The sequence below is a fragment of the Ursus arctos genome, unplaced genomic scaffold (genome assembly GCF_023065955.2).
Source record: "Ursus arctos isolate Adak ecotype North America unplaced genomic scaffold, UrsArc2.0 scaffold_19, whole genome shotgun sequence".
In the NCBI taxonomy this organism is placed as follows: Eukaryota; Metazoa; Chordata; class Mammalia; order Carnivora; family Ursidae; genus Ursus; species Ursus arctos.
Window position 1 is genome coordinate 27370378 of NW_026622863.1, and position 19567 is coordinate 27389944.

Sequence of the window (19567 nt, forward strand, 5' to 3'; positions counted from 1 at the left end):
GAACTAAAGAATTCTTGGCCTCTAAGCAGAAGGAAGGAACCCATCAAGGGAAGAGTTTAGACTCACCACAGACTTCTCCACGATAATACTTAATGCCAGATGACAATGGAGCAATGGCTGCAGTTTTGAGAGAAAGAGCAGCCCAGCTACTGTCCTTTGAGTGTAAAGACAACAGACAGACACTCTCAGAATGCGAGGAATCAATGAGCACAGCATTAAGACAACTTTGTTGAAAAACCCATTTGCCAATGAAATACAGCCATTCAGGAGAAGAACCAAATAAGGCTGTCAGCACTGAAAAACCCTGTAAGGGAAAGACCGGTAGGAAGCACTGAGCCCGTTCAGCTGTAGAACTGAGACTACACGACTTTGGTGGTAACAGCTTGGGAACAGAATGTTTGAAAGCTCTACTTTTAAAAAGTAACACTGCACAGCCAATAAAAACTGGGAGGTGCGGGGACCATAAGTGTATTGATATTCCACCCTTTTTACAGGTGGGCACCAGTAAGCTATTGTCTAAATTTGAAACTGCTTAATACTTCATTTTTTTTTTTTTTTTTTTTAAAGATCTTATTTATTTATTCGACAGGACAGAGACAGCCAGCGAAAGAGGGAACACAAGCAGGGCGAGTGGGAGAGGAAGAAGCAGGCTCATAGCGGAGGAGCCTGATGTGGGGCTCGATCCCACAACGCCGGGATCACGCCCTGAGCTGAAGGCAGACGCTTAACCGCTGTGCCACCCAGGCGCCCCAATACTTCATTTTTTCTTGATCACAAAGGGATAATAAGAGTAATTGGCATTTATATACCATACGTACCCATGTGCTAGGCACTGCTCTGAACACATCACATAAACATTAACTCATTTCATCCCCTTAAAAAGAAGTAGGGACTGTTATTACCCCTCTTTCACAGATGGAGAAGCTGAGGTTTAGGAAGGCTAAGCCACTTTGCTCAAATTCATAGACCTGGTAACTGGCAGAGGCCAGATTTGGACCCAGGCAGTCTGGCTCCAAAGTCAATGATTTTAGGATTAATATCTCTTGTGTAAGAATATTTGTTTCAGGTGGTTTTTTTGAGAAAAAGCTCAAACATTTTAAAAAATAAATTCGTCTAATTTCATTTTTGTAAAATCATATTCATCCATCCATTCTGTCTGGACTAATGTTCAAAAAATGTTAACTCTGAGAAATAATATGTGGTGACATTGTGGATGAGTTTCTCCTTTCTCCTCTTCGTGCTTTTACATATATTGCAAACTTCTGCAATTGTGTATCATTTCTACAAAACAACAAAGGGGGGAAAGCATCTCAGACAATCTTCGAAGATACTGAAAGAGCAGGCGTCGCAATTCCAAGTGCTGGACATGGCGCCATCTGCAAGAACGCTTCTAAATTATGCCCCGGCCACCTGCACAAGTGGCCGGCCATGCTCTCAGATGGGATTAGCTGACTGAAGAGTCACTACCCTCTCTCTAATTCTCGAGTCAGGTGACGGGCTTTATCCACGGTAGCCATCTCATCATGTCACACTGAGGTGCACAGGGAAATACCTGAACCCGAAAACTCCGTGGAGAGGCAAGAGCTCTGTAAAACACTCCTTCCTGCCCACTCACCTCCTGACTGGCCCGGGGCACTTTCTGCAAAAGCAGGAGGCGCCTTTCCTGCAGATTAACTGTGGGAATTGAGCAATTCCCGAAAAAGCCAACTGGTAGCTAGGCTTTGTATGTAAGGTATTCCAGTGGCCTTGGTGTCAAGGAACACATGGGGATTTGAATCTAAGAGAGAAAAGGATAAACACAATCTACTGAACAAACTCTGTCAAGCTTCCGAGTGTCATTTTAAGTTGAATAGAAAACAGCAGAAAGTAGCTAACACTGCACTAAAGAGTTAGGATTGCAGACATGAGAAAAGAAATTAAATTGCCTAATCCATCCCTTTCTGGGTCACCCGCTCCAGAGCCCCTCCCCTAGGGCTTTAGAACACCTTTTAAAAATTTCTTAAGCAACGGATTTTTCCCATTTGTCTAGGAAGAGCATTTTACAATCTAATTTATTTTCAGTTAAGAGTATTTTATAATAGTTATTCATTGCAGATTTTCAACTTTTGCAACTCCTCAATCCTTGTAACTTCACGACTATTACAAAATCCCTTCCTTCAAATGAGTCCTGTCCAGATTTTCCTTGCTTTCATTTTCAACTAATAAAATACATGTGTGTGTGCCTTTGTGTATATAAAATACCTATAGTTGTTGATATGGTATAGAACCTATATAGATTTAGATATACTAGCTATTTAATTATGCATGTGTGAATATATAATTATGGACCAAAGAAGTGTGGATATGTATGTATTTCATGCTAATCTGTGTGCATCTATGTGTGCATCTGCATGTGTGTATGTCCATAAATACATACAAATCACTTTGGTTGTCCTGTTTCATGGAACAGGTTGGAAATGCATAGAACAAAGGTTAGTGATTCGCCATTGTCTTTTTTGTAGCCTATTAAACTGGAGATTGATGGAGAAAAAAACTTGCTGGTCAAATTTGACCCTTCCTACAGAAATGATTTGAACAACTGGGTGGCAGAAGACATTCTAGCGATCAAGTACATGGAGCACCCTCAGGTAGACAGCCTACACCTGCGTGGAGAAGTGAACTACCCCAACCTCAGCTTTGAGACCATGGAGCTGGATTTTGGCTGTATCCTGAATGACACCGAGGTGATCCGATACGTAACAATCACCAACTGCAGCCCCTTGGTGGTGAAGTTCCGCTGGTTCTTCCTGGTGGACAACGAGGAAAATCAGATAAGGTACCCCTGCCTAGCAGCCCCGCAGAGCTCTTCTGGTCGTGTTCCTCTCCTTTGGGCTTCGCACTGGGTTTCCTGAATTCTGTGCACTGGTCTTCCACGTTTCAGTTCTGACAGCTAATTATTGACAGAAAGAACAAAGGGCCTCAAATCATGGTTCATCCTAGCTTTTCAAACAGGAAAAGCAGATAAAGCATCTTTGAAAGCCCCAATTACTCCCAGATTAGCAGCACAAGATCCATAAGCCTGCTTTAATTTTGAATCGAGTGGTTGGATCATTAGAAATTTGTCACTAATAAAACCAAAGCACAAGTTGAGGATTACAATACATTGAGTATGTGCTGCACTGAGCTCCATGCTCTGCAAATTTCAGGGGGTTTCAGTCTACCCCATACAGACACACACACACACACACACACACACACACACACACACACACACGTGCATGCAGACACATATATATGCACAAAGTAGTGGGAGGTGGTGAGTACCGAAAGAGGAAAGCTGTCTTCACAATATTTGGCTTTAGAAGTATCTCTGTTCAATTAAAAGCTAAAGCCAACGTAAGCAGCCCGTTTCGGGCCTTAGGAACATTTTCTTGGGAGTCCAAAGCCTCACTGGCAACCGGGACAAATGGGCTTCTGTGTATCTCCTTCCTGGGTGTTTGGCCAGCTCTGTGTTCATGCAGCACCTGAATGTCCGGTAACCACTCTGACCAGGGAAGGCTCATGTTGTTTCCTCGGCTCGTCGGTACTTCCCGAATGCAACCCTCATCTTGTAGATGACAGCCAGCTTTTCCCTTCCCTTGCTTGTTACCACGGTAACCACGGCTTGCTCTGGATGTCTTCCGAAGACATCTAATGATGACCCAGCCTAGCACTGAAGCCGGGCCGGGGCCTGAACGGCAGAGCCTGCTCATTAGGTGCCAAGGACTGTTTAGGTTTGGGATGAAATCAGCCAGCCTGACCAAATGAGCTTTGAATACCAGATTCTGTGAAGTTATTTTGATGTAACATAGCTACACGAGTGTATTCTATCCGGGAGCAAGGGACATGCTTAGTTTATTTTTCATTTTTGAGAGGCCATTTCCATAATTAAAATAATGACATTTTGAAAATGTACTTGGACAATACTGAAAATGATGCACTTAATTTGTCATCGATTTAAGCATTTATTTAACCATTTCCCCCCCTCTCTTCACGATCTTCCTATAGCTCGGTTTCTAACTTCTGCTTATAATTCATTTGTTCACTCATTCACTCATTCATTCAGAGTCATTCAGAAAACATTCGATAAGTGACTCTTATACATCAGACAATGTGTGAGGCGTCAGGGATATAAAAGTGAGTAAGACATGGCCCAAGGCTCCTGGGGAAGCAAAGGGAACATGTGATAACACCAGGCTCTGAGGAAGGACAGAGCAGGCATGACAGCCCAGAAGAATCCAAGAAGGCTGCCCTGAACAGCACAGTTCAATGTCTCCGGCGGAGCAATGAGGAAACACTCTACCTAACAGGAATAGCATGTTTATATTAGTTAGGATTCATGGATTCCATTCTGTCACAAGTGACAGGAAACCTGACCCCAAACAAAAACGGAAAGGAAAGGACATTCACTGGCTCCTACACCTCGAAAGTCCAGATTCAGTCTGGCTTCCGGCCCAGCTCAAAGCGAGGCTCAAACAGTGTCACCAGAGCCGGGGGCCCCATCTCTCAGCTCTGCTCTCTCTTGTGTGTCAGCCAAGTTTTCAGGTCAGCTTTTCTCCCATGGTTCCCACATGGCTGCCAGCACTCCTGGGGCTGTATCCTTGCAGATCTGAGTTCCCAGAAAGGAACATTAGCCTTTGTACCAGAACTCTCTGGAGATTCACTCTTATCAGACCAACTCAGTCACATTTCCTGTCCGCTCTGCAAATCAGTGGCTCAGTGGAGGGTGAAGCACTGATCAGCGTTGGCCAGGCCACCTGCCCCACACCAAGGGCTGCCGTGGTGACCTCAGAACCCCATGGACTGAATGGGGTGGGAGTGGGGCAGATCTCCAGACAAGAGCTGACCTATGGGAGAATGAATGCTGTAAGGGCAAGGACGCCTCTACCAGTGTCGCAGAGGGCCCGTCAGCAAGGCTGCAGTGGCCGGGGGGAAGCCAGGGAGAGGTCTGGGGTGTAGATTGCAGTGATGTGTGAGAGGCCTGGTGCCTGGGATAAGGAGTTTAGGCTCTTGAAAACAGTAGGGGAGATTTGTAATCAAGAGACAACAAAGTCCACTTTTTTTCTTTTTTTTCTTCAAAAAGATAACTCAGCCTCATTCAACATGGCTACCCAACCCCTCCTTCCGAAACACCTGCCTTTCTTGCTTTGAATAACACTGCACTCTCCTGCTTTCCTGCTTATCCCCTTGACCTTCCACTCCTTCTCAGCCCTGGGCCAGGAACAGGTGCGCTGTGTGTGGGACACGGGGCTTCCTCCTCCTAGGCCTGTGCTCGTCTTGCAGTGGTAGTTAGAGCCTGCTGCTGCAGCTTCCGACTGTCTCCACTTAGACCCTCTGCTGAGTCCCAAGGGCATCTCCTCCTTGACATCTCCTCTTGGATGTTTCTCAGGTGACTCATGTCCAACATGGCCCATGCCAAACTCAGGCTGTTCCCCAGCCCCCTCCCTGCCTCTCCGCCAGGGCCCCCTGTCCCCAAGAATGACAGCATTGTCCTGAGAGGCATCCAGATTCCTTCCTGTCCCTGACCTCACACAGCAAATCCATCACCACATGCTACCTCTTCTGCCTTCTAAAACCCCCTCATTCCCATTTCCATGGTGATTATCTTAGTTCCAGTCACCATCCTCTTTTGCCTGGACCGTTTTGAATGCCCCCAGCTGGGCTCCATCATCCACCCAGGTACCCAAGTGATGAACAGGTCACTGCCCTGGTTTTCAGCCTTCAACGAGCACCCATGCTTCTCAGAATAAAGTACAAAATACCTACTGTGCTCAGTAAGGCTCAGCGTGGGCTGTTCCTGTGTTCCTCCCCAGTTTCCTCTCACTTCACTCTGCCCTCACCATGCCGGCCCCTCTCCCGTCCAGTGCCGTTCCTGTCTAAGCCCGCGCTCTCGGCTGGAAGCTCTTCCCGCGCCCCACCTCACCAGCCCCTGCTCCCTTGTCAAGTGTCAGCCCCAGTGTACCCCCAACGGGAAGCCATCTGGAGACCCTTCCCTACCTGACTCCCCTGTCATAGGCCCTGGTAGCCCATCTCCTTCGGGACACATCGCACTTGTAATTATGGCTTAGTGTCCAACCTCCCTTGAGGCCAGGGAGCTCATCTGTCCTGTCACCTCTGGATCCCAGAGCCCAGCACAGAGTAGGAGCACAGAGTAGGTCCTTAAAGGGTATTTTCTAATTCGTAACTCCTCCCCACGCCCTGGGTATCTGTGGCGAGGGAGAATCATTTCATCACTGATTAAAGATTCTTTTCTGTCGGCTTCTTGGCACCTGTCAAATGGAAAGGTTCAAGGTATAAATGTCATCTTGATTAGAAACAAAGATGCCACTTGCCTTTCACACAGGCTTTCATCTGCAGTCAGTCAGAAAAACATGGGTGCTCATTGGCTAAAGGTCACTTTTATCAGGTATACCAACACTAACCTTTCTTTTCCAATCACAGTTCTCCTAAGCCTTACCGTTAGGAAGAGAAACAGATGCATGAAAGAGGCTTTTCTTTTTCTTTAATAGGGCAGGATATGAGGACGCCCAGACACTCACCATCTCTACATGTCACACACACATCTGCCATGTGTGCACGCACGTGTGTACACACGCATGTGTGCGTGGGTGTGACTTTGCAGGCAATTCTGATGGGGCCATTGAAACCATCTGTCTTGTGTGAGCATTTTTTCCTCCAAGTTGGCCCTCATGTCACATAAAAGAACAAAGAAAGAAGCAAAATGGACAAGCATGCTAAGAAAGCACTCCCTACGAGGAAAGCCGGCCATCGTCTTAGACACCTGCTCGTCCACGTGAGCCCCCAGTGCATGACTGGGCTCTGGACTGACTTTGGGAGCTGACAGGCCAGGCTGTGCGTACATACACATGTCATGAGGAAGCCGGGATGGAAAATAAGGTGCAGGTGTGTCTGCCGGTGGAGCCAGCGCTGCAGGGACGAGCCCCTCCTTGGGTCGGTCTCTTCAGTGTGACCTCACAGCTGGTCGAGAACATGATGCTTCACGGCATCTGCGAGAAAGAGACACACAGGGCAGCCTGCGCACGAGCAGCCTTGACCCGTAGGAGGCCACAGACAGCCCCACGGACACTAGCTCAACGGGCCTCTCTGCCCCGGCTCAGGGCCACAAAGCTGAGCTGATGCTGGAACTTAGAGCACGTGGCCAAGTAGTCTCCATGGACAGCATGGCCTTTTTTAAAAAAAAATTATTATTTTTTTAATATAAATTCAATTAGTTAACATATAGTATATTATTAGTTTCAGAGGTGCAGGTCTGTGATTCATCATCTTATATCCAGTGCCCTCCTTAACGTCCATCACCCATTACCCCATCCTCCCACACTCCTCCCCTCCAGCTACCCTCAGTTGGTTTCCTATAGTTAAGAACCTCTTATGGTTTGTCTCCCTCTCTGATTTTGTCTTGTTTTATTTTTCCCTCCCTTTGCCCATGGTCCTCTGTTTTGTTTCTTAAATTCCACAAATTAGTGAGATCATATAGCAATTGTCTTTCTCTGATTGACTTATTTCGCTTAGCATAATACCCTCTAGTTCTGTCCATATCGTTGAAAATGGCAAGATTTCATTCTCTTTGATGGCTGAGTAATATTCCATTGTATATACACCACACACACCACATCTTCTTTATCTGTTCATCTGTCTATGCACATCCTGGCTCTTTCCACAGTTTGGCTATTGTGGACATCGCTGCTATAAACATGGGGGTGCAGGTGCCCCTTTGGGTCCCTACATCTGTATCCTTGGGGTCAATGCCTAGTAGTGCAATTGCTGGGTCATAGGGTAGCTCTATTTTCAACTTTATGAGGAACCTCCGTACTGTTTTCCAGAGTGGCTGTACCAGCTTGCATTCCCACCAACAGTGTAAGAGGGTTCCCTTTTCTCCAGCATGGCCTTTTTGTTTTCAAACCAGATTATAGATAAATGAAGCACAGGGGCCTAAGGGCGCCCAGCCCTGCAGCCAAGGAACATGTGGTGTTCTCATGTTGATTTTTCTGTGATGAGCATCAGTTGTCCAACATAATGATTGGAAGAGGAGGCTGGAAGGACTAGGGGGAAGGTAGGGGAAGCCTCCTTTCCAGGTGCTTCCATCTGTCTCTGCATCATTCCTCAATTTCTTTTGCCCCCAAAATGGAGCTTCTCTGAGACATGATAAATTAGCGGTCATTAAGGTCCTGGGCTGGGGAGTTGTACATGAATGGTTAGAATCTGGGCTCTGGCCTCCTGGCCATATGACCCTGTGCTCTGGTTTACTTCCCTGTAGAGTGCGGATAATGTAGACACCTACAAGAGCTGTTGTGGGGATTGAATGAGATGTGTCTAGAAAGTGCACGTGTCTCTGAGATAAGAAAGAAAATCTGAAACTGGTGGCTGTCGTTCGGTTCTCAAAGGGTCCCTTCCTCTCCTTCAGTCCTTTACCCCAAGCACTGCTGAGTGAAGAACTCCCCAGGACCCTAAAGTTTTGGAGCTACAGGGTCCTTAGACACCAAGATGACGAACCCAGACCCCTTTCTTTCTGATAAAGGGTAGAAAATCCTTTTCCTATGCCAGGTTGAAGCCAGGCAGCCTGGTGTACCTCCCTGTCCTCCCCACAACACCTCCCCACAGCCAGGTCTTTTAGGGCTTTTTTTTAAAAACAGAAACAGCTTTATTGGTTGCATGGAGGCAGCCCCGGGGCATCCTTGCGTCCAGCTGTCCCACACTTCTCAGTGTGCTGGCCAGGAGCCTGGACTCTGCGGACCCTCCCACTCAGCTGCCTGCCCCCTGTGACCTTGGACTGCCCGACCTGCAGCGCTCTTGGAGCTGTGCCTCTCGTGTGATACATGCTCAGTCAACGCCAGCCCTGACAGACACTCCTTTACTGGGAGGCTAAAGTTAATTAATGTTCATTAATAAATGTTAATACCAGACCATGTTTGAGAAGCAGGACCCCAGGGGCGGCTTTGAGACATTTTCTCCTGAAATCAGTCTGAAGGCTGAGGGCTGCAAGTGCCTCTTGCTGGCCTAAGCTTTGGTCCCTTCCATAAATATCCCTCTCTGTCCCCCGCCTTCCCCCGGCCCTGCAAGCCCCAGAATGCTTGAAGCTCCTGCACTCACATTTTTTCTCTTCCACCTTCCAGAAAAGTTTGGATAAGCGATAAAAGCAAGCACAGAGCCTGGCATAAGAGAAAACACAGCCCTGATGAAGGAGCAGAAGGGGCCAAAGTGGGGACAGAAGCAGTGGCCACAACTGGCCTTGGGCGCAATGCCAAGTCAAGCTCAAAGCCCCTCCAGGCCCCTTTCTTCCTTAACTCTCCCCAGCGTGTGTCTGAGCCAGGATGACAATTTCACAGCCCAAGGAATGAAGCCAGTGGGATGGGGGCTATCCCCAGCAGTATTAGTTTCTTATTACTCGTCAAATCACCACAAACTGAGTGGCTTAAAACAAAGTAAAGTTATTCTCTTCCTATTCTGAGGGTCAAGAGTCTGAATCCGTTTCACTAGGCGTAAGCCAAGCATGGACACGGCCATGCTCCCTCTACTCCCTCCAGAGGCTCTAAGGAAAGTCTAGGAAAATCCTCTTTCCTGCCTTTTCCAGCTTCTAGAGCCGCATTCCTGGCATTGCTTGGTTCCTGGCCCCTTCCTCCATCCTCAAAGCCCACAGCATAGCGTCTTCTCATCATTCTCTCTCTGCTGAGATCGCCACATTCCCTTCTCTATTCTCTGCAGTAGAATCTCGCTCTGCCTCCCTCTTGTAAGGACACCTTGATTATATCATTGGCCTCACCCAGATCCATCTCCCCATCTCAAGACCTTAACTTAATCCCATCTGCAGAGTTCCTCTTTTGCCATGGAAGGAAACATTCACAGGTTATGGGGATTCCAACAGGGACATGTGGAGGATGCCCATTATTCAACCTACCAGACACCCCAACTCTGCCAGCACCAAGTGCCCATGCTCCCTTCACTCTCTGCCAGTCCAAACTGGCTTCAAAAAATGGATTTTCAATACTGATGACTTTATAATGCCATAAGGAACTTTTTCGTTCTAATTTATAGCAAACGGGACTCAAACTAACTTAAAAAAAATGCATTGGCTCATGTAACGGAAAGTGTCTAGGTGTAGCCTTCAGGCACAGCTTGGGCCAAGGTCAGGCAATGTCGCCTGTACCTCCTACCTCCCCCACCATCTCTTTGCTCTGCCCTCTGCTGTGTCAGCTCCACTCTCGGGCAGGCCCTGCACGCATAGTTGCAAGATGACTCAGAAGCTCCAGCAGCTCCCGCTCCCATATGCCAGGTTCACGTCCAGGGAGAAGAGGTAGAGGCTCTTTCTCTGAAATAAGCGATGACACATGTTTTGCTGCAACTCACTGGCTCTGGTTGGTTCCTGCGCCCATTCCTCAGCTAAGGCCTGGGCAGCCCAGTGCTGGCCCAGAGCTAGGCTGCAAATGAGAGACAGGCTGATTGCCAGAGGGGGACATAAGGCACCTGAGCCGAGAAAGGGAGGCTGGATCCCAGGTAGTGAAGAGCAAAGATGCCCACCACAGTGCCGGTCAGACCCCTTGTGTTTCGCTAGTGAGTCCCAAACCGAAGAAATGAGCATCTGATTATGAAATTTGGCACCAGCTCCTCGGAAGGCTGTCTGAGGGACCTTACCAGTGCCCCGGGGACACAGTCAGCAGCTAGGCCCCTCAGACACAGAAAGGCATCTCATGTCAATGCCTCTGCACCGACGTCCCAGCACCGCTGTCCTGTCACCGTGGAGCGCAGAGCTCCAGCCTCATAGGCATCTTCACCCTCTCTGCTTCTGCAGCTTTGACCTTTCATATGAACCATAACATCCCCCGTCTTTGAACCCTTAGGATCAGATCACCGATCCGGTGAACAAATTCGTATCTTCACTCTGAGAAAAACCTCGTTCAGCAGCCTTCCAGAGCAAAATATGTCTCCCTCAGCAGTTACTTCCCGCAGACAATTGTGTAAGGCCAGATCTTAAGAGCATGAGAGGAAGGTTTTGTAATTCTGACCACAAAAGTAACTATAATTGTGTGCTTATTGTGTGCCAGCCCCAATTCTAACCCCATTACGTATCTTAGTTCATGTCACACAGCAGTCCTGGGAAGTATTAATATTCTCCCCTTGATATTGAGCCCATACAGTGGACCCGGACTCCAGGTGTGCACTGAGTGCAAACCCCCTGCCCTAACCACTGTCCTGCTGACATATCAAAGAGCATTTTCCTATATATTCTATTACTGTATGTCCATCTTTCATTTAAATGAACCTTTAGTGTATACTCTATCCGAACGTTGTGTGAGGTGCTGTGGAGATTGCAAAGATAAATGAGACCCCTCCCTGTCTATTTGAACTGATAAACCATTGGTGGTGGTCGTGGTGGTGGTGGTTTTAGTATTAGTCTGATTCATTCTTGCATGAACCCCATTCACCATCAAAGGCTCTGGAAGGACATGTGTGTGAAAACATGCACGCTGAGAAGTGGAGAGGCAGCTTGGGGGTCCCAGCCACTTCAAAAGCCAGGACCCCCAACTCAGCTGGCTCTTCCTTCTTGTACTTCACAGTATGTAACCAGAGAACCGCTGTTTTGATTTTTTTAAATGTTTGAAGGACACGATGTTGGCCTCTGAGAATCAGGTTGGCCTGAGCGAGAAGTAACAGCAGAGCTTGACAGCAATCAAGTTGGAGTAGCTGTTGAGTTGGCTTCAGGAGAAAGAATGGAAAGAGAAACTGACAAGTGAGAGCCCCAAAATGAGTTAAATGTATAAGCTGTGGTACCAAGGACCTCGGTAACGTGGGTACTGTCGTGGTCTGTAGCCAGGTGGGAGGTATTTTACAGGAGGCCTGAATAGGACTTGATGAGGGCCTGGATATGAGGGGGAAGGAAAGGGTATACCAAGGTTGGTACCTGGATTTGCGGTTCAAGGAACGAGGTCGGTGGGTGATAGTGCTGTTGGGTGAGCAGAGGAACAGTCCAGATTTGGTGGTAGAAGGAGAAAGAGGGTCTGGGACTGGATGAGATGACAATGAAGCTCCGTGAATCTGTACCCACCTCCACCATAGAGCAAGAATCAGTGTAGAAATTGAGCTCCCGCAGCACAACCTGGCGGGTAGCCGGGTGCTGCTGACACCAAGTGAACAATAGAAATAGTTTCCAGTGAACAGGACTTCACGGATGCATTTTTAAAAAAAGTAACAGATTTGTAAATCTCTGTCATAGACACTTAGCTCCACACAACGCATTTACAGATGGCCCTTAGCCCCATCTGTTCATCTAAGAACTTCTGGCAGGAACAGGGGATGGCAAAGATGAGGGTGGAAATCTGAGTTCTTCTCGGCCCAGGGACAACATGCAAGGAGTTTGCGGAAGGCGCAGTTTTGTCTTCTTCGGTCTTTCTTCTTTTCACTCTGCAGGTGAGGTGCTGGAGATACCAGGGTAACGCGCTTTCTCCTGTTAGCATTCTGTGATTCGAGGAGGCCCAAGAAGGGGACTCTGATTGGAAGAGTAGGTGAAATTAGAGGACTCGGCAAAGAAGGCTGAGAAAGAACAAAGTGGCCACATAAACCAAGAAAAGGGAATTTGATTTTAAATGGCAGGGAAACAGTTCCATTTCTAGTAATATGGTGAGTTAAAATGCCATTTTAAATATATATGTATTTTTAATTTCGAGATATGGATAAGCTAACCAGAATTCCCACAGAGAAAGTTCCAGGGAACATTGAGTGTTTATGTTAGTGTGCTATTTTACATTAGTTTGCTAGTTTACCTTAGACTGAAAGGCTAAAACAACAGAAATGTATTTTCTCACAGTTCTGGAAGCTAGAAACCTGAGATCAAAGTGTTGGCAGGGTTGGTTCCTTCTGTGGCCATGAGGGAAGGATCCATTCTAGGCCCTCTTCTTGGCTTGGAGATGACTATCTTCCCCTTGTGCCTTTCCTCTGTGCATGTCTGTGGCCAAATTTCCGTTTTATAATAATAAAGCAAATGTTGCATCACCCCCATTATAAATGTGACATTCTTAGTAAACCTGAAGCCCCTTGTGAAAGAGAACAGAGCGAGGTACGTCTCCAGCTGACCCGATTATACTCCATGGTGATGCCCCCAGAAGATTCCCAGGCCTCCCTCTTCAGGCCTCCACAGCCCATCCACCTAGAATCTCCTCTCCTGCTATGATGGGCCAGCAAATTTATCTGATGGGGGGTCAGATTAGCCTCTGGGACTGATGGGAAGACTGTAGCCATCTCTCAAGTCTGAGCTTCCAGAAACAAGTTCCCTTGTAGCGGGTCTGCAAGAGATCAAGGCCAAGACTTTGAAGGAGATCTTTGAAGAGGATGGGCCTTTTCTCATTTCATATTGAACTTAAAGGTGATCACTGGAGGGGATCATACTGTCTACTTCTGTTTGCAGTTGGTTCATCCAATTTCCTGAGATACCTCATCTGTTACCCCATCGAGAAATGAACTGAGCTGTTTTTCATTTCAGTTTTGAGTGTTATGAAAGTTTTCGTCCTGCTTTAATGTTGTTACAGAATAACTCTAGTTACCTTATTACAGATTCATTCTTTTTAAGGCACTTCCCAGTGCCTCCAGCACTGGCTGAGGGTATCGGCCTCGTAGATATTCAGTGAGAGCGAAGCTGGCTTCTAAAGAAATCAGTGGAAAGCATCAGTGCATATTTGAACCTGAGTTAGGGTTATGTCTTCTTGGTTCATTTCGTGATCTGATTCTTAAAGAGTCTATTTGATTTTTCTGCGTGTTCATATTAATTAAAATCCCCCAAAGCTAGCTACATCTACTGAAGACCAGACATCAAAAGAAATCAACTTGAAAAAACCATCCTGTTTTGAAAGTATTCCTAAAGGTCTTTGAAACTGATTACAAGGGAGATTTCACAGCCTACCTACCTGTTCAGTCTTTCGAAGAGTATGTAGCAGTGGGGACACCTTCTGGAGCTTTTATAGAAGTGGCCATTTCTCACAGAAATCCCTCTGGAGAGCCTCAAGGAGATTCTGGGTACATTCCTCCACTATTCACCTTGCAGCAAAACTCTCTGTGGGAAGTCACTTCAAGGCAAGGTCAACTGCGGCTTGCTTTTCCTTACCTAGATAACAATCAGAATGGAGCCCTCATCATCCAAAAAAAAGGGTTCTAGACAGTACATTGTTCTTTATGTTGTGGCTTCCAATTACCCCAAAAACGAAAAAGCCCGCGAGTCACTGCCATGGGCCTGGCATGGCAGAAGTAACCAAGGACAAGCCCTTACCCATTAAGGAGGTAGATCGTCCAGCAAAGCGGTTAAGAGTGTAAGCTTTGGAGCTGGGCTAACTTATCTCAGCCACTTACCAGCTCTCTGAGCTTCAGTTTTGTCATCTGAAGACCAAGAACCAACACAGTGCCTACCTCATTGAGCTGTTGCGAAGATTTAGTTAGGCAGTCCTTACTGAGTGTTTAATATTGAGTGATGAGAAATGTTGGCTGCAGGTACTTAACTAGGGCCTGTTTCAGTCTGTTTGGACTGCTCTGACAAAATGGCAGAGACTGGGTGGCTTTCAAGCAACACACATCCATCTCTCACAGTTTCGGAGCCTTAGAAGCCCACATGACGGCACAGATAGACTTCGTGTCTGGTGAAAACTGCTTCCTGGTTCACAGATGGTGTCTTTTTGCTGTATGCTCACAGGTGGAAGGGCCGAGCTGGCTCTTTGGGCCCTCCTGGCTAAGGGCACGAATCCCAATCATGAAGGCTCCGCCCTCATGACCTGATACCTCTCAGAGGTCTTACCTCCTAATACCATCACCTTACAGGTTAGGATCCCAACATATGAATCTGGGGGGACGCAAATATTCAGACCATAGCAGGGCTCTTGTTTGACCACCAATTTTTTGTGACCTTCTTACCACCATCGTCTTTGTCCATGGTTCTTAGCCTTGAGTGCACAGTATAATCATGTTGGAAGCTTTTAAATATCCTGACTCCGAGTAAATCAGAATCTCTGCAGCTGGGACTCAGGCCTCAGTTGATCTTACAGTTCAACCGTGATTCCAATGGACAGCTGCAGGGAGAACCACTGTTCTAGAAGCTCCAGTTGCAACTCCTTTTGAGAACCTTTAAAACTATGTTTCACCTCTGAAGGTGTGGGTAACTTGAATTTCAGCTACTCGGTGGTGTTCCACCAACTTCCCCTTTAGCATAGGTGACCCTTTGGGAGCATTCTGGGACATAATCAAGTCAAAGGGCTAAGGCAGGCTGCTTTCATAATGGGTATATATCTGCAGTTTGCTTCCCTTTCTCATGTGGCAGAGTTGGGACGAGCTGGTAGGGAAGGCACTGAGCCAGCCCCATCTGTCATTTGCTTCCCAATGTGGGAGTTTCAGCAACTATAAGACCACAAAGTCAGGCAATAAATAAGGAAATGTGGTTGGGACTTTGTGCCTAGAGGGGCTCAGGAATTTGCCTACTTTTAACATGACTGAAAGCAATGATTATAGTCTCCACTTAGAGGTAGAAAACAGGGGCCAATCTCAACTGGAGCAGGTTTGTGGTGAGTGGAGTTAGAGGAAGGGAGGGAGACAGGGAGGGAATTCATCTGAATTCCAACAATGAAGGTGTTCCCCAGTTAGCCCCAGCACAGGAGCAGCTCAGGGCATTGGACTTTTACCCCGACTCAGGCACCCTGCTGAGTGTTCCGTGTATTAAGCCTCAAACAATCAGGTGAGGAGGGCTCTATCACTAACACAGTACCTGGGTCACATAGTGTGTGAACGTGGAAGCCAGGTTCAAACTCAGGCTGTCTGACACCCCCCTCCCCCAGCCTTGAACTGAACCAGATTTAATCTGATCCCCAAAACCACCAACACTGTGCACTCTGCACGTCTTGCCATCAGAGCACTTGTATTCTGAATGATACCCCTTCCTCTGTCTCTGATTCTGACGCACTGGCCTCTGAGTCCCTTGAGGCAAGTTGGCTTTCTTATCTTTGGAATCATACAGTGCAGCGGTGGTCTCCCTAGAAACAGAGCCCGAGATGGTGATTCTTGGGCAGGTGTTTTATCGAGGGCGGCTCTCCGGAGAAACTGTAAGAGAGTAAGAAAAACAAGATAGGGCAAGGGGAGAACTAGGGGATCTGCCTGACCCCATGGGGAGCTCTGGAGTGTAAATTGCCTCTGAGTTTGTCCCATTCAGAGCCCTCACCCTCATCTAGCCATCCTGGCCTTCAGTTCACACCCTAAGGGGAGGGAGGGCATAACGTTCCAGGCAGCTCATGGTCCCGGGAGGCAACACCCACCGAGCCAAAGAACACAGCAGACCACTCCAGAGCACCCAGTGAACGGGTGCATCATCCTAGTGAAAGAGATCTAAACAGTATGCCAACTGCAGCCGCCACAGCTGTTGATTTAAATATATGGGCATATGAGCCAACAGAACACCTTTTCTCCAGGCAGTGGTGGTTTTCACCCTTCATACAGACACTCCCCGAATCCAGGCTCAGTGAATCATTGAATTAGAAGTCATTGTGTCTACTGCAAGGCTGCTCCCCACGCCACACACACCCTCCTACCGAGACTGCGGCTGTCTGCTCAGACACCAGCACATAACCCACGCACACGTGTTGGTCTCCGCGTATCATCTGAACCACGGCACAACACCTTAACTGAAACACAAGCATGTTCGGGGGCCTTATTAGGATGCGGCCCTACTTCCAGTAGAGGGAGAAGAGCAAATAAGACTGATGAACTTTTTAAATTGGCAGCAGAAAAGAGTGTATTGATCCTAACTTACCGAAGAATTGAAAATAAAATAGGAGGGGAGCTGCTGGGCCCAAACCACTGTGGCTGATGAACAGTGTGTCCGACATTCGTGTGATCTGTCACAGCTAAAGGAGGGTTTCTTTCCCAGCTCCTCCGGAGACGCTGATATGGGTAGCTCTGGAATTGGAGCAATATTGATTTTCCTTGTTTGCTATGTACTCTCTTTTAAAAATAACTGAACCTGATCCTGTTGGGGTCAGCATAACAGGAAAGTAATCATCTCTTGCTGAGAGTAAAATGAAATCTGATCCCCAAAACCACCAACATTCTATTTCAATTTTTTGGAGCAGGTTTTTTATTTTAATGATAAATTAAAGCCTTCATCGTGACAAAGATTTCACTGTCTCCTGTGGCTCCGTCTGTTAGCAGTGGGGCTGCTCTCCCAGTCTCCTTTGTTTCCAGAGACCTCTCACTTCCAATTGTTCAGGTATCATGATCAACAGAGCTGTTGTTTTTCCTCAGGTCTGCAGACACACTACAGCTTTGAATTTTTCCTTTACAGATATTCCCATGTGCTTTTTTTTCCCGTTCAGCACAACATCCCAGGAGTGTGCAAAGGTTGGATGAGCAAGTGCTGTTACGTGGGGCAGCTCAGCAGAGTCTCCCCAGGCGTCTCTGCTGACCTGGGGTGATTTAATGAGTGCTCCGAATCATCCCCTGTTGATCTGCACCGTCCCTAGCCGGGAAGGCTGAGTGATAGCCTCCTATTAATTATCAGCTCCGGTCCTTAGCCATCTTGTTGCCGTTCCTACCCACCGTGGGTCCTAAATCTGGCTGCATATTAGAATCACCTGGGAAGGCTGTTCAAAATATAATTCCTGGGCCCTGTCTGACACCTGCCAAATCAGAATTTACCCAAGAACAGGGTTCAGGAATCTTTATTTTAATGAGCTTCCCAGCACCCAGCCCAACATGGACCCTCAGCCGAAAATGGTGTGGTTTCAGCCTAAGACAATGTCAACTCGAGACATCTGGCCTGGAATAAACCAAAATGGAAGCTCATGGAAGAAGTTGAGAGGAGTGTTTGCACTCTTCTCCAAGGTCTTAGGGGATGGCGGGGACAAGGAGCGGTGGAATGGGATGGGTGGGGTTGGGGTGGACGTGCAGGGTAACTAACGGAAGCCCTGACTGGTGGTGGAGGCTGGTTCTTTCTTTGCAACGCCACGTGCCTGACTTAAGCTTTGATTGCCCATGCATCCATTTGAAAGAGGCGCCGCCTCAGAGGCCACGATCTCTGATAACCGCATTGTCATCCATACAGCTGGACTAGGAGCCAGGCCCCTCCGCGCACTGACGCTCCTTCGACTTTGAAAGCTTGGTAGATTTTTATAACCGATCATTTGCGCTACCTGTCTCTGCTCTTCCTCGCACGATAAATTCCCACCACACACTGGTTGGCGAACACTGACGCATGCCTGCGTCCCCCTGCCTTTGTAGGTTCATGTCGTGGCCGAGGAAGCCCTACAGCGCCCCCCTGTCCCAGGTGGAGTCCATCCTGGTAACCTCAGCCTCCGCCAGCTCGCCAGCAGTGCCAGCAATAGAGTCCCCGGAGATGGAGCTAAATGATTTCGTTAAGTAAGTGCAAATGCAAAGCCAGAATGGAGTTTTTTAAAATAGCCAATTTTTTTCTCCAGACTGACTTCCATTCTCAAACTCGTCCCTTACTTATTCATCCAGCCCCTCGCTCGTCAACAGTTTAGTGAGTGCTTTCCGTGCATGACGCCCTGGACTGTGCCTCTGGGATAGAGTGGAAAATCATTTCTGCTCTCAGGAAGTCATGGCCTCCCGAGCCCTGGAGGACTAAGCCCTTCCCATCACGTTGCCCTCTCCATCTGTCCAGGGTCTGCAGCCAGGGTCAGGCCAAGGGTAGCAAGCAGAAAAGGATATGGCAATTGGCCAAACAGTATATCCTCACAATAAAATGCTCCAGTAAATAATGAAACTTAACATTGAGCACTGGGGACACAGCAAATTGTCTGAAGAATTGCTAGAGCTTCCCAAAATTTTTCGTAATTTGGATATGGGCTCCGTAGGCCAGGAAAGAAGAGTTGAAGGCTATGGAAAATTGGCCAGCCTGATGCCCCAGACTCCATGTTTGGGCACAGGGAATAACAGAGCACTGCCCAGCTGACTGCTTGAGAAAAGCATCCTTTGAGTGAGAACCCCACTTATCCTTTGGGGTGCAGTATGGGAGATAGGAAGAGGAAGGTGGGGCTATGACGTGGCTGAAGACTGTGTTGTGTTGGTTGCTGAATGAGTGATTCAACATATTTCATTTCCCTCTCCAGGAATGTCCTTACGGATGAAGATGTCGGGTGTGAAGAAAGAGAATATAAGAAAGTAGAAGTGCCCACTGTGGTCATCTCACAAGTACGGTTTCCTCTCCACAGCATGGCTTGGCAAGTCGAGGGTCCTTCCTCTAAAACAAAAACAGAGACAGGAGCATCGGCAAGTATCACACTGGGGTCTGGGTGCGATGAGGCTGGGGAACATCATCCAGGTCACTTCCCAACCAAACGCCCCCAGAGCCAACACCCCGCTGAGAGCCACACACCTCAGCACATAGATTTTTCTCTATAATGAAAAAGCTGGTTACCTCTAAACCATGGCATTCTTCCCAGCCCCTAGATAGAGCTACAAAAGGAGAAAGATTTTCCTCAATCATTCCATAGTAAAAACAAAGGGGAGATCAAGGGACTTTAAAAATTCATACCCTTAAATTCTCCTTCTAGAA

The 19567-nt window shown here is 47.5% G+C and overlaps 1 protein-coding gene across 1 annotated transcript in view; it reads left to right on the plus strand.

Moving 5' to 3' along the window:
• HYDIN (HYDIN axonemal central pair apparatus protein) overlaps positions 1-19567 on the plus strand; it is a 375249-nt gene that overhangs the window by 220987 nt on the left and 134695 nt on the right. The window contains exons 23-25 of the mRNA XM_057314225.1: positions 2502-2815; positions 18271-18408; positions 19122-19281. Of these exons, the coding sequence (XP_057170208.1) occupies positions 2502-2815; positions 18271-18408; positions 19122-19281 (612 nt within the window). The remainder of the gene's footprint in view (positions 1-2501; positions 2816-18270; positions 18409-19121; positions 19282-19567) is intronic.